Here is a 14,956-nt window from a genome sequence, read left to right as displayed (position 1 = left end):
CTTAAAAAACTGGAATTTTCCAACAATATATGTAATTTTTATTTTGCTAGTTATGGTATTTGAGTATGGAACTTGGGAGTGGGATTACGCACAGTTAAGGTAGGCAGCCTTTAGGAACAGACTTGATGTACGTACACCCTGGATGTACCATCAGCCACTTCATTACTTCCCTAGTATTCCTTACCTTAAAGAGTTCACCTCCAGACTCTCTTATTGTGTTCAGTGGAGTAGTAAAAGTTGCAACATTTTGGAGAGAGTATAAAGTTGAACTACAAAAACAAAAAACCTCATCTTTTCAGACATTTATAAAAACCTCAAAAGAGACTGCCCTGTGATCCAGATTGCCTAGATTTATCCAGGGAAGGTGATAAGAGATTTCAAAATTAGGTTGATACAGCTTTTTCCCTCATGGAAGTATAAAAGTACACCCTATACCATCTTTCCCACCCCTAACCCTGGCATCTAAAAGATTATGTTTTTGCAGTTTCTAATACAAAATCACTGGTTGACTCATGGTCCCACTGCCTTGATTGATCCTCAGTAGCAGAATCAGTCTGCCAGACATTGGGTGCTTCAGAACAGTGACAGATGGGAACAAGCAAGGAAGGAGGAGAGGGAGGGAGAGCCTGAGGTGCTTATCCCCCTTCCCAGCCACATGTGTTTCTCAGACACACCACTCAGTCCTTCTTATCACAACAAAAGAGGAGCTTCCAAAATTGGCCTAATTAACATACCTTTCTAAGAATTAACACTCCATCAAGACAAAACTCTCTATATTTTTCCTGCAAATGACAAATTTGCTACAGTGAAAAGGAAACTTGAGAGTTGGACTGGGGAGTTGATTATAGGGATCTGGGGTGGGGGGGTGTGAGACTCTTAGTTTGTTTACGTGGAATTAAAGAACACCATTATTAACATCCTGTCAGATTAACTGTCCTCTAATTAGCAAAAGACTATGGAGTAAATCAGAGACATGTCACAAGCAGTGTGACCTTCCAGCAAGAAGATATACATACTGGAATTTGCACCAACAGAAGCCCTAAAACATTATACAGGCTACTTCTCAGAAAGTCACTTAGCCTTACTTCTTAGCAATTACTATAACTAACAGTAACATTTTTGCTTTTTGCATCTATGTCTTAAAGTCTGGGCTCTCAAAATACGATACAAAAGAGAAAAAAATTTCATAGGACACTGAACTAACATGTAGCATCACAAACTTTAGCCTAGGGCCCCCTGGGTGGTTTAGGTCAGTTACGCATCCAACTCTGGGTATCACTTCAGGTCACGTCATCTCACGGTTTGTGGGTTCAGCCCCTGTGTCAGGCTCTACCCTGACAGTGTGGAGCTTGCTTGGGGATTCTTGCTCTGTCTCTCTCTGTCCCTCTCCTGCTCATTCTCTCTCTCAAAATAAATTTTTAAAAAATTTATCCTATGGGGCGCCTGGGTGGCTAAGTCGGTTAAGCCTCCGACTTCGGCTCAGGTCAGATCTCACATTCGTGGTTCAAGCCCCGTGTCAGGCTCTGTGCTGACAGCTAGCTTAGAGCCTGGAGCCTGCTTCTGGTTCTGTGTCTCCTTCTCTCTCTGCCCCTCCCCCTCTCATGCTCTGTCTCTCTCTCTCAAAAATAAACAAAACATTAAAAAAAATTTTTTTAATTTATCCTAGTTTCCAGAAATCAAAGAACTGATTCAACGTACATATTATTGTGTTAGATAGAAAATATTTTTTTCTCCTTGATGGAAAGTAATTTTAAAACATTGTTTTAAGGGTACCTGAGTGGATCAGTCAATTAAGGGTCCATCTTTGGCTCAGGTTGTGATCTCTCTATTTGCGGGTTTGAGCCCGCATTGGGCTCTGCGCTGACAGCTCATATCCTGGAGCCTGCTTCAGATTCTATGTCTCCCTCTCTCTCTGCCCCTCTCCTGCTTGTGCTCTCTCTCCAAAATGAAAATAAATAAACTAAACCTTTTAAAAAATAATAGACATGTAAAACATTGTTTTCATATTAAAACCAAAAGATCTGTGGAGCAGCACGAAGAGTGAGAGTAAATTTTTAAGATTAATATAAGATTTTATTTTTCTTAAATGTTTATTTATTTTGAGAGAAAGAGCGAGGGAGGGTCAAAGGGGGGAGAAAGAATTCCAAGCAGGCCCCATGCTGTCAGCGCAAATACAGGGCAAAATACAGCGCAAATACAGGGCTCAATGTCATGAAGCATGAGATCATGACCTGAGCCAAAATCAAGAGTCAGATGCTTAGCTGACTGAGACACTCAGGTGCCCCTAAGATCAGTATAAGATTTTAAAGAAAAATTTACACTTGGAGAGCTTAAAACTATTCCTTGTACTCTACTGTAGAAGACTCTTGTGTGGAAAAGTTTTTGAGAAACATGGTTTAAATATGGAATAAGATTGAGTTGATTGAAGACATTAATATAAGAGGAATGAAAGGAACACACTTAATCCCTTTATGCCACTGTTGTCTGTGTATAAAGTCACTCACAGTCCCACCACTTCCACGAAGCCTACAGGCTCACCCGGGCTCAGAGGAGGCTGTGGCTTGCTCTGAATTGCTTCTATGCCTGTGTCTAGACACTTGACCAGGCATCATGGTCATATTATTTAGAGACTTTGATTATAGTACAGCAAAAAGAGTTGCTTGCTGCAAAATAATGGCTTGGCTCCAAAAGGGATCCAGAGGCTGGGTCTTTGTACTCTGGCACAACTTACTCACTTGCTTATAGCAACACTCATGGATTTATCACCAAAAGCACTCATTCTGTCATTTCACTGGATGATAAGAACTGGTGATAGAGATTGTGGGGTTAATTGCCTGGCTAGAGATGCTTTCCCCACCCTGCCCCTTTTTCCAACTGAATGTGTGTGCTCCATCTTCCACCACCTGTACCTTACTTCCCAAGTCACCAGGCCCTACTCTGCAGGCCCAGGCCTGACACCCTCTCCACACTGTGAGGACCTTAGATTTATTCAGAGTCCAGTAGGACCCCACTCTGGGCAGCCCTGCTTCTTGTGGACTGCCTAAACAGCACTGCCATAAAGAGTTGCCTCAACTGAGCGTTTCCTTACTTTCCTCCCACAGACATAACCAGCGCGGTGCAATCCAAGCGAAGAAAATCCAAGTAAACAAGCCGGATGGTGACTTGATCCTTGTAAATGTGTGTGAATTTTACAAAAAGCAATTTTGAGCTGTGACTTTTTAAAATCCATTTCTGTACAGTTAGTCATTTTAATAAAGTGGCCCTTTTCCTAGTCCCTGCAACCTATTTCGTAAAGTGCAATGGGGAAAGCAGAGTTGTTGAACCCTTTTGGCGTTGCAAGATGAAGTTCAAGGTTTCTAAAATGTTGCCATGTATTGAGAGGAGCTAATGCAATTATGTTATTAGTTTTCACATTTCCTAAGCAGCCTAGAGTACAGGGTGAGCATTTTTAGGTCTTCTAATGATGTATTGTGCTGTGGAAGTTATGTGTGTGAATAGTAGTAGCGGGAGCAAAAGGAATCTTCTCATTTGGAAATGTTGTAAATAATTTTATTATATAGTGTTTTGGATGTATTTGTTGTAGAAACGGACCAGTGAATAAAGAGAATCTAAGGCTTTGTACAATGTGAAATATTGAATGTGTTAAATAAAATGTCATTGTCCTAGAACATAAATGTATGTTATTGGTAAGGGATTATGGGGTGAACAGACTCTTTGGACCATAAATGAATAGGAGTAGCCTTCTTTGTAAATTAGAATTCCACCTTGTCCTTACTGTACCGACTTTGAAGAAATTAGCCCTTTTCAGCACTGTACCAGGCACTTTGATAAATACTGGTCTAATTTGTTTTGGACACAAATAACAGAATCAACGTAGGATCAAAGGCCACCCAGAATTTTCTAGGGACAGGAAGCTATCAGTAACCCAGATGCACTTTTTTCCCACCTCTTACATATGTTTCTCCAGTGACAGGATGGATTGCTTCAAAACAACTGTAAACATATCCTCTATTCAACAGATAAATCTAGGTTAACCAGCAACATTATCTGTAACAGCATCAAGAATCTAGCCCACTTTAGGTCTGCTTTCCACTTTTCAATTTTGTGGTTAGATCAGGCAGCTCCCAAATAAAAGTGGTCATTTTGTGTTGATACTTCAAAGATGCCCAGGACTTTTCTGCCCTTGGGGTACCCTATTTCTCATCTACGTCAAGCTTAGGGGTGATTTCTCATTAACATGCTCATGTTTTACCCTTTCCTGGCTCAATTCCTACCTAAAAATTAGAGTCTCCAAATCTGCTGCTTCTGCCCCTACCCTCCTCTCAACCTTCAGGGAACTCTGATGCTTAGGGCTTTGTCCTTGTCTTGGTCTGGGCCTCCACCTTCTGTTGTGTCTTCTACAGCTAGACACAGACTCATCCCTTCCCCTGCAGTCTCTTCTTGCCCTTGCCAGAACCTAATGCCTGAGACCATGATTCTCTCATGCTCTTATTCTCATCTCTGTTTCAATTGTCATTATAGATGTCTTGGGTTATAAGGATCCTCTAAAAGTAGTTATTTATGAGTCAGACCCCACAATTGTCTGGCTCTATTTCGAGCAAGCTCATCTTCCCTCTTCCTTCCCTGTATGTACGACACACACAACCAGAACCGAAGCCAGCCTAATAATCACTGTGCCAATACTGTGCTTGAGATTGCAGAGTGCTGCTTCTACTTTAGCTCTACACAGACAGAAAGCATAGTGTGCTTTAAATAGATTTTTATTTGTTTTTCTTTATATTAATTTTTTCTCCGATAGAGGAATAACATTAAAATCTAACAATCAGAATCCTGTTACACAAGTACACAGGCATGCCACATGACTGGATCGAGGTGGTTGTGTCCTTGAGTCTGTCAACATTTCACAACATGGTCAACCAGAGTTGCCTCATTTCAGCCAGTCTCAACACAAAACATCCAAGAGGGATTCATTCAACTTGTTGGTTCCATGTGAAACTAGGTGGCAGGGCAAGAGGGAAGATACCTGGGGCTATGGTGTGTCTGTATTCAGTCCCCTCCCATAAAGCCACATGGATCTGAGGAGGCATCCAAGAGCTCAGGTGGGGTTCTTACTGTACCTAAGACATTATGGGTCAGAACTACTTGATCAGGGTTCCAGGTTGGGGAGTGGGGAGCAAGCATACCCCAAAACAGCAGCAAACTGCATTCATACACACATGGTACCCTCCTGGGGCCAAACTGACAAAAGATGGAAAGTGACAACCAGCTTGAAGAGAGCACTCAGACATATTGGGGAATTACTGTCAGTCACCCTTTGATGTACTTGGGTCTTCGTGGAAACGGGTCCCTCTGACATACACAGTTTTGGCAAAGTGCTAGTAATATTGACATTGACTAATACAACTTCTCCAGGGTCTCTGAAAACATCAGTCAAGACAGACTCTCTCACCCCCTCCTAAGTTTGCATAGGACTTTATGAATTCTAGTTCCCTCATGTATTCAAGTTCTGTGGTTTAAAAAAAAATCCTGAAGCATGCTCAAGGTGAAAGGCACATACACAGTCAATACAGTATGACGAGGTCTGATGCTTCAGGAGTCAGACTAGCAGGAGACTGAGTAGTGTTGGTTCTTAGAAATCTATACACAAAATATTCCCACACTCAAATGCTACAGAATCTATAGGAAAAGTACAAAAACATATGAGCCTTACAACCAGCCAGGTAATGACACTGGAGGGTTCTAGAACTACAGGAGCCTCCAGAAATATGTGTGAGGGGCCTCTTGAAATTTGAGCCAAGTGTCCTATATCTCGCTCTCCCCCTCCACACCAGAAAGATCATAGGGACTGCTCAGGACTGAGCCTATGCCCCAGCTGGCCGGAAAGGAGTGGGCAGGTAGAGCTGGAGGAAGCTTAAACTCTTGGAAGTGTGGGAGACCCTAAGCTGGCTGTGAAGTGACCACAGGGTTGCTGAAAGAATAAAAGCAACTAGATGTAACTGAAGAACCTTGGCAAGAGGAGCAATGTTGTAACTACTGGGGCCCTAGTGGACTGGCTTAGGGACTTTGATCTGCTTTTACTATAGATTTGGCTTGGATAGGAGACCCCAACAGGAACTTCCTCTGTCCTCATCCTGGCAACCATGGGGCTACCCCCTCCCTTATCCGTATACCCAACATGAGCCTTGGGGCTATAGGATCAGGGAGGTCAGCTGCCTTTACCGTCATGGGATTACAGAGTTTTCCAACCAAGCCTCAGCTTGGCTGTGAGGCCTAGAAACCTGGAATTGGAATGAGGGGGAAGACCTATGTTAAAATGTAACAGGAAATCTCAAAAGTGTCAAGGAAGAAAGAGCACACACTAGAAAAGGACAGGGGAAAAGGGAAGCAACTCAGGGTATCTATCCCAAGAAGCTGTTGCTGGTGTCTGAGCCCAAAATTTACTCCCACACAAGGAGGAGGATGCTGTCTGCCTGTGACCCCTCTGGCCTCACCCAGGGATTCAGGTTCCCTCCTCTAGTTGCTTACTGGAGAGGGGGAGGGTAACCATAGGCCCCCCTGTTTCTCCCCTTTGGACTAGAGAGCCCTGGAGGAGATAATGAGAGCCCCCCTGGAAGCCCTGAACCTAGATAGGGACTATTTGGGGGTTGGAACAGCAGGGCTCCTGGCTTCCTACCAAGGGAGTGTTTATTAGCCATCCTGAGCAGAGTGAAACACGAAGGCTGAGCTGTCAATCTTGGGATGGCTTCACCCTACAGCTTGTCCTCTCCAGCATCATTCCCCTGCACTCTGATTCTGGAGTGTGCACTTTCCCTGCCTAGAAGCCCTCTGGCCTGCATCTCTCCGAAACTAGTTCTAGCACCTTGGGCATGTGAACATAGGCCAGGATGGCAGGGCCTTGCCTAGCCTCTAATCCTGGGGTGACAGGTTGGGGGTAGGGCAACAAGGTTCTAAGCCCTTCAGACTCAGGTGTTCAGAGGGGTGAATTTCAGGAAGAGATTTGGTAGATGGGATTATAGGAAGTGGGGGCAGACTCCAAGCTCAAGCCCAAGAGGAGGGCTTGGCCTCTGAGCAAGCACAGGGCCAGCGCCCATGGTGCCCTGCTCCCCACAGGTTCTTAACCTGTATGTCCTGTCTATATTTCCAGTAGGCTGCCTCTTTCCCTTGATTCCCTCCGCTTCTCCTTCTAACTCACATCTCACAGTCCTATTCCACATACTTTACCTTTCCAGGCCTAAACAACTCCAAGGAGCCCAATCCCAGGGGAGAGGGGAGGTGGAGCCTAAAGGCAAAGCTCTTTAGTCTGCACACACACACACACACCCCCATTCGTTTGGGAAGGGATTACTGGTAATGAATAAGGGCAGGAGTGCGTGTAGTGCCAAACATGAGATAGGTGAGGACGTAAAGTGGGAGTCGAAGGCAGAAAAAAGAGCTAGATCTGGGAGAAGAGACTAGTGGAAGAAGGAAGGAGTGGGCCAGAGGTACAGGAACGGAGGGCAAGGATGAAGGGGATGTCGGGGTAGAGATGGGGACAGAGAGCAGAGAAGGAAGGAAGGATGAAATGTCAGCGGGGGGGGGGGGCGGAGATGGAAATGGAGGATTAGATATCAGGCACAGGGTTGGAGGGTAAAGGACAGAAGGGGGTTCCGAAGCGGATTAGAGAATCAGTGGTGGGAAAATAGAGGGAGGTGGGAGAGGAGGGGCTAGCACCCCACCTCTCTTAAGAAGGGGGGAAGCTGTAGTGTCCAACCCAGGTGGGCTGAAGGCGCTCCTCTAGCAACACACTGGCCGCGGCGGAGGGGCCCGACAGGGGTCCGGATTGGGCGAGGGGCTTGCGGTTCGGCCGGCGGATCTCAGTAGTTGAACTGGCGCTGGCACGGCTGATAGACGAAGCTGCCCTGGTGCTTGGGCCGGCGCGAACGGTTCTCGCGGGCGCGGTTCTGCCGTTGCACCACCTTGGCGCTCAGCGCATGGCGCTCGGCGCGCTGCCGGGCCCGCTGCAGCCGCCGCGCCTGGCCCGCCTTCTCCAGCAGCGCAGCCCGCGCCGGCAGAGGGGCGGCGGCGTGGTGCAGAGCCCGGGGCTCGCGGCGGGCGGGCGCCAACTCCCTGCGGGGACAGAGCAGGGCTCGGTCAGGGCCGGACAGGTCCGGTCCTGGGGCGGAAAGGAGCGCTGACACCACCCACCCAGTCCCCGCGCCGTCGCTGGGGTTGCTGTGCTGTCTCTGCTCTTAGCAGGGCTCCCGGTGCCCTTCTTGTGGGTTCCCCGTCCTTCCTGCGAGCCAACCTGGAGATGCCTCCTCAGTTCTAACCCTGTAACAAGTAAACCGGACTCCAGAGAAGGCACGACTCCCACCTCCAATTCGGTCCTTACCTTCCGGGATAGCCTCTGGAAACCCCACCCCTTCGGCGCGCTGGCCTCGCCCCTCCGCCAAACCCGCCCCAAGCCCAGGAGCTCCCACTCTCCAGAGCCGGGTCTCAGCCAAGAAGCCAGGCCTCTCCCTAAAGCTCCGCCCCTTTACCCCCCTCCAGCCCGGCCCCAGCTTCGTGCCCGCCCTTGGCCACGAAGACACGCCCAGGGCTCCTAGGTACTCTCCCCCAGTCTTCCCGCCGGGACCCTTGCCTCCCAAACACGCCTCTCTAGGTCTCCAGGCCACGACCCCGGCCCGCTCACCCTTCGCTAAGGTCGCCGTCAGGCAGGGCAGCGTCGGGGAGCGGGGAAGGGGGCCCAGGCTCCAGCACTATGGTGCTGCCGGTGACGTAAACGGACATGCTGGGGTGCTCGATGAGGAGGTCCTCCAGGGGGCTGCTCTGGAGGCGGGCGGGCCCGAGTCCGGGCCCCTCTGCAGTAAAACAGGCGGGAGGGGTAACAAACCAGCTCTCGTCCATCAAGGAGGGCGCGGGCGGAGGGCGGCCCGCGGGGGCAGGCGCAGCCCCGGGGCTGGGTGGAGCCGCGTAGCTGTCTACGGGGCGCGGGAGGGGGAGCCATGCGGAGGAGGGGGCGCAGCGGGGAGGGACACACACACACACCGGACACAGTGGGGTGGGGAGAGAAAGGATATCGTTAGTCAGACCCGCAGCCCCGCCGGCCGCGCCCACGGGGCACCCACGGGCCAGGAGTCTCCACCAGCTGCCCTAGGGCACGTGAGGTGTGGGCCCCAATGCTGAGCTGCCGGGAGATGGCCTGGGCTTTGCACGGGATGGGGCCTGTTGCCCTGCCTTCACTGTCACTGCCTCAGCCCCAGTTTGCCCAGGAGGCCAGGCGAACTTCCCAATCCCCTAGCAACTCCCTTCCCCTCCGCTGCTCGGCCACCTGCCCTTCACAGGCCCCCGACTCAGGCCTCACCCGGCAGGTCAATGATGAGCCAGCCGTCCACTTCATCCTCCTCAGAGACGAAGGCTCGGGGACATCCGGGGTCCTCGGGGGGCGGGGGAGTACTGAAGAAGAGGCTGGTGAGGCGCTGGAACATGGTGGGGGAGCGAAACGGTCTCGGGAGGGCGCCCTGCGGCAGTGCCGAAACCTGGGAGGTGCAGAGAGGAGTCAGAGCGACCACTAACTGACGTCTACTCCAGACTCCCAGTTACTACCCTCAGCCCTCAGAGCATAGTGAGAATGCGCTCTAAGCGATGTGTGGGGAACCTCAGCAGTGTGTGCACGTCCTGGTAAGTCCGCCTGCCTTCATGCTTCTCTATGTTCTGCCTGACCTTAGGAAGTTCTTTAACTCATCTGTGCTTTAGTTTTCTCATCTGTCAAATGCCAGTGATAATAGTACCTTCCTCTAGGCCCTTATAAGAATTACACAAGCTAATAATAGTATCCTCCTCTAGGCTCTAATGAGAATTAAATGAGCTAAACACAAAGTGCTTAGAGCCGTACAAGGGCACAGAGTAAGCATTCAGTAAAGGAACCAACTAGTTATTATTAACATTATTGCATGCTCTAGGGACGTGGAAGGAGTGATATATATGACTAGACTCTATCAGAAGATAAAGGTCTCCTGAGGATTGGACATCCATGTTGGACCCTGAAGGGTAAATAGCAGTTCTCCAAGTAAGGAAGAAAACTGTATGATACTGTGATTACTTATTATCATCATCATAATATAACTAGCATTCATGTGCTAGGTACTGTACACAGGTACTTCTCAAAACAACTCTAGGAAGTGGGTCTAATTATTATCTTTTACAGGTTAAAAAAAAAACAACACTGAGGCTCAGAGGGGTAATGTCACCTGTGCAAAGTCTCACAGCTAATAAGACACAGAGGTTGGATTTAAACCCATAGAGTCAGATTCCAGAGGCAGCACCCCCAATCACTATACTCCATTGCCCTTGCTGGGTATCTGTCTGGATTAGGCATTTTTCACTTGGTGACCAGGGTATTTTTCTGGGAAGATGTTTTCATCATGATTACCTAACATTACTCCTTGACTCCCCAGATTAGGAACCACTACTTGAGCCTCTGTGGCTTGAAAAGTGCTGGCTAGCAGAAATCCCACGGAACCGCTACCATGTGATTGCACAGCTTTCATTTGGGTCTGTCAGATGAGGTTCTAAGATCCTATTCTCACGGCCCCCCACCCCTGCTCATCCCCTGTACCTAACCGCCTGCTCAAGGGCAGCATTCCTGGCTAGGAGGAAGATCAGGTTGCCTGGCCCCAGAGAGACAGCAGGTCAGTGGGAGATAATGATGAAGGGAGAGCCTGTCAGACCCCAGGAGCCCTCAAGGATGAGCAGTGAGGGTAGGACTAGGACCCAACCCCTCAATCAGTCCTCCCCCAGATGAAAATAAGAAAGGAGATCCCCTGGTCCAGGAATGGGGATGTCAAGGAGGTGGCTATAGATCTGCTCTTCTCCCCACTTCAGACTGCCTTAGGACTAGACCTGGCTAGGTGTGCCCTGGATGTCCCAAAGCTTGAGCCTCCACACCTATCCCCTGAAGATGGTCAACTATTTTGCTACTGAGACACCTGTCACCTCCCTCTAGGGAGGTTTCCACATTCCCTGTAGAACTCCCTAGGTGGGGGTGGGCATGTCCACTTTTCTACTCCCTGGAGACAGTCTACACTTAACTCCTAACGCACCCAAGTTATTTCTCTGCTTGTTGCTACCCCTTCCGTTTCTGGGGTATGTTTTCACACTTGCCACAGAATCATCCAACCTCCATCAACCTTCCACATTTGCAAACCCACAGTGGGCTCCAGAAGGAAGTGCTCCCTGGGTGCTGGCTTCTCTGGTGGGAGATCTACGGAGGTTATAAAAGGTTGGGCACCCCCAACTAGTGTCTGCTTGACACAAGCCACGTACCCCAACCCATCTGTCAGCCACAGGGAGTTAGTGATTCAGTTACCAAAAATCCAGAAGGTTTGGCCCCTCCTGAAGAAAGAGGACATTGGAGCCTTGGTAAGGCCCACCCTCCTTGCAAAGACCTACTACTTCACTGAGAAGATGAAAGAGAAGAACTGTTGCAGGGCCATCATATTCACCTGGCCCATTTTACAACTTGAGAATCAGAGGAAATCAGTCTACCCAAAGACATGCAGCTAGATGGTGGCCAGACAGGTCTAATCTCAGGTCACTAAATATCAAGTCCAGAGTATATATATATATACAGGAAGGTCTCAGCAAACAATCCCCCAAAAATATGAGTCAGGGAAGATGGGGAGGTCAGAGAGGAGTCTGAACTTTTCAAGGTGCTGCTCACCTCAAAACCCCTCTGCTCAGCTATGAAAGGGTTCAGAGTTCCTAATACCAAGATTCATCATGCATTTACCAGAGCACCCACTATGTGCCAGAATCTGTTGTGGGTCTCCTCAAATTACAGACAGATTAAGGGTAAAGGAGGCGCAGTGGGAGGAAGCTCCCCGCCTGGAGTCACACAGCAAATAAGTGACAGAGTCAGGAGTGACAGCAGCACCAGCCAGCCAGTGCCCGCCCCCTCTCATGATCACTGGGGGAGCCTCCCAGATTTTCTTTCCCAGCTTTGCCAGCTTCCTGGTTCTCACATTCCCAGCTCTGCTCCAGGGAGAACCATTCCCTTTAATAACTACAGCAGCTGTGCCCAGAATAGCACTTGAGCCCCAAGCCACCTCTACTCCACCCATCCTTTAGCAAAGCCCAGGCTGGGATGGGACTCTTGGCCTAGTCTCTGGGCCCATCCACTTAGAAAGCCAGAAGCTCTCCTCCTACTCCGCTCTCCTGGCCCTCTCTGTAAGCAGAGAAGGGGGCAGCATAAGCCTAGTAACCACCAACACTAGGCCAGGTCATGTCCTTCTTAGCTGACAATGCTGGGGGTTGGTGAGATAATAAAGGGCCAAACAGGGAACTCTCACCCACCATCCCACCCCAACATCAGCCCCAGAGACATCCTGATGCAGCCAATGACTCACCTTTCTGTGGTCAAAAGCTGGAAGGCAGCAATTTTATTGGGCTCTGGGACTCCAAGGTACAGAGTGAGGGTCAGAGCCACAAAAGGGGACCCAGTCTCCAGAGGACCCCTAGAAAAAGATTCAGGAACGAGGGGACCTAAAAGCTCTATAAATTTGGATGGCAATGAGCCCAAAGTGGAGTCCCCCGTGTTAGGAGGATGTATAACTTGTTACTTGTATTGAGCTCCCACTAGGCATGTGCCATGACTAATGCATCTATCATTCACCCAGTAGGCATGACTCTAATTGGCTTCATGACCTGGAGTAAGCAATTTCCCCCCTCTGAGCCTCAGTTTCCTCTTCGGTGAAATGGAGTCCAAGACCCCTTGTTTGGGGGCTGGGAGTGACATCAGCTAACGCGCTGCACACAACAGCGATCAGGAAGATCAAACTCCGATTTGGTAGTCCCAGCTTGGAGCTGGAGAGAGGGTATTTCGCCATCTGGCGCTGCCCCCCCAACGACCTAGAAGAACTGGAGCTCTGGGCTGCCTCTGAACTCCAACCTACAGTCAGCAGCGCCGCCCAGATCTAAGTAGGGGATGAGAGGCCTGACTTCAACCCCTAGGTTAGCCCAGGAAACTGCCGAGGCCCCCTCCGCTCCAGCTGCCTTTCAGCGTTCCTCACCGGTGGGCCGAGCCCCCGACCCAGCGCTTACTGGGTCACGGGAGGACAGGCGACCCGAGCCGGGGGGGGCGGTACCGGCCTTGGTGACGTTTCAATGTCATATGCAAATAGAGAGACGTCATGGTCTACCGGCGTGCGGCAGCCAATCGGGAGATGGGAACGGCCGCCGCCGGCGGAGACAAAGACCCGGGAGCCAGGAGTGCTGGGCGTGTCAAGGGACGCAGGACCCCTAGGGCCGAAGCTGGTGCGGACTCACCTGGGGGAGGGGAAGGTGCGGCGGGTGGGGTGGCTCTGAGGTAGTTGTGCGGCAGAGCGTCCCGGCGTCAGCGCTGATCACAGGCCGGGCTGCATCGCGGGGGCTGGACTGGGAGGCGGCCGAGCTCCGGCTGGGAAGCTTGCAGCTGCTGCGCTCGCCTGCGGGGCTTTGAGACTGTGCAGCGCTGCTGGGCTCACCGCACAAATTGGAACGTTCAAACAGCTGATTGTGACGTCACAAAGGGGCCCGCCCGCCTAGCGTCACTGGCCGGCTGAGCGGTGGCCAATCGCAAGCTTCGGATCCCCCCTCCCTACCCCCTCCAAGATTCGCTGGCTAGTAGTTTCGTACGGACTCCGTGCCTCGAGCCTCGGGGGGCCTCCCGGAGAAGCCACTGCTGGGGATCTTTGACCCTTGCCCCGAGGGCGACCTACAGACCTCTTAATGAGGAAGGTCCCCACTGCTTACGAGATCCCCATCTTCCTGCCTTTCCTCCGTATGTCCTAGCGGCCTCACCTATCCTACTGTCCCCCGTATCCTTCCACCGGCATCCTCTCTCCAAGTCCCCTAATCCGTACCCTTTTCTAAACTACACACCACGTCCGTGCACGTCCATTCTCCCCGCCAACCTTCTCCCCGCGCTCCTTCCCTCTTCTCTCACCTTCTGACTCTTCACAATCTCTGCTTTCTCCGCTCTATTTTTCCTCAGCCGGGCAGGCTTGGGAGGTAGGGGACATCCCTTTCCCTGGGTCCAGGGGAGCACCCGGGAATGTAGAGGAATTGGTTCGGCTGACGGGAAATTTTGCAGTTGGGCTTGGAGAGGAATTGCCCTCGGCTGAATAGCTCATCTAGAGACGCTTGTGTACTGGAACATTTACACTTTATTTAATCTACGTTGTTAGAAAAGTGACAGGACAAGGATTATTAGTCCTGACTTAGACACGGAGGAACTTACAGGCTCACAAATCTCACTGTTAGTATGTGGATTCATTTTCAATTCTGCATTCAACAAACATTTATTGAGTACTATTATTGCCTCTTCCAGACCACTAGCTGACGTTTACTAAACACTGAGTGCCAGGCACCAATTGTACTATAACACTTTATATGTATTTTGATTTTCACAACACATCTAAAAAGGTGAGTATTCTCCCCATTTTCCAGTTGAGGACACAGACTCAGCCTGACTTCCTACAGGTTGCAAAGCTATAGTAAATAGTAGAACCAGGATCTGAAACCATAGTTCCTGGCCCCAACCCTCTTCACTCTCTACATGCATCAGATTGTCCCAACACCAGAGTGCTTCAGCCTCCCCAGGGAAATGTAGGCCCAGTTGTGACTGCCTCAAACTAGCTGTGTGGACTCAAGCAAGTCATGTTACCTCTGTGAGTCTCAATTTCCTTTTCTGTCAAATTTAACATGTACAAGCATCTAGAGATTCTTTCAAATTCTCTACTCTTAGGATTGTGCCAAGCCCATGTTCTAGACCCCCGTCTCTCCTAGTGGCCTGGGAAATCCACCTGGGGAGAGACCACAAATACACATCCCCTGAATCTTCAGGGCTGGAGGTTCTGGGTCCTTTCTCAGTAGAGCAGGGCTGGTGGGGGTGGATCTGAGAGCTGCCCATCTGGCCCAACAGGAGGCAGGGAGTGAG

At 50.0% G+C, this 14,956-nt stretch overlaps 2 protein-coding genes across 9 annotated transcripts in view; one reads left to right on the top strand and one right to left on the bottom strand.

Moving 5' to 3' along the window:
- NCOA6 (nuclear receptor coactivator 6) overlaps window positions 1-3,668 on the top strand; it is an 89,531-nt gene extending 85,863 nt beyond the window's left edge. For all 5 annotated transcript variants that reach the window (XM_029915825.1, XM_029915824.1, XM_029915826.1 and 2 more), the window contains one exon: window positions 3,102-3,668. In XM_029915825.1, the coding sequence (XP_029771685.1) occupies window positions 3,102-3,145 (44 nt within the window). In that variant the 3' untranslated portion in view covers window positions 3,146-3,668. The remainder of the gene's footprint in view (window positions 1-3,101) is intronic.
- Window positions 3,669-4,742: 1,074 nt separating this feature from the next.
- Window positions 4,743-14,036, bottom strand: TP53INP2 (tumor protein p53 inducible nuclear protein 2). Of its 4 annotated transcripts, XM_029918361.1 has the most exons (5): window positions 13,964-14,036; window positions 13,306-13,489; window positions 9,344-9,518; window positions 8,672-8,960; window positions 4,743-8,106 (listed from the first exon to the last, which is right to left on the bottom strand). In XM_029918361.1, exons 3-5 carry the CDS (start codon window positions 9,465-9,467, stop codon window positions 7,854-7,856), a joined length of 666 nt encoding a protein of 221 aa, XP_029774221.1. In that variant the 5' UTR covers window positions 9,468-9,518; window positions 13,306-13,489; window positions 13,964-14,036; the 3' UTR covers window positions 4,743-7,853. The 4 variants fall into 4 exon arrangements, with proteins under 4 accessions (XP_029774221.1, XP_029774220.1, XP_029774223.1 ...); XM_029918360.1 differs by lacking the exon at window positions 13,964-14,036 and having other exon boundaries at window positions 13,306-13,523; XM_029918363.1 differs by lacking the exon at window positions 13,964-14,036 and having other exon boundaries at window positions 8,672-8,840; window positions 13,306-13,523.
- Between the last annotated feature and the right edge of the window lie 920 nt (window positions 14,037-14,956).

Source organism: Suricata suricatta, chromosome 12, assembly GCF_006229205.1.
Source record: "Suricata suricatta isolate VVHF042 chromosome 12, meerkat_22Aug2017_6uvM2_HiC, whole genome shotgun sequence".
NCBI classification, from domain to species: domain Eukaryota; kingdom Metazoa; phylum Chordata; class Mammalia; order Carnivora; family Herpestidae; genus Suricata; species Suricata suricatta.
Note: the sequence above shows the minus strand (reverse complement) of the source record. Positions and strands in the feature narration are given on the sequence as shown.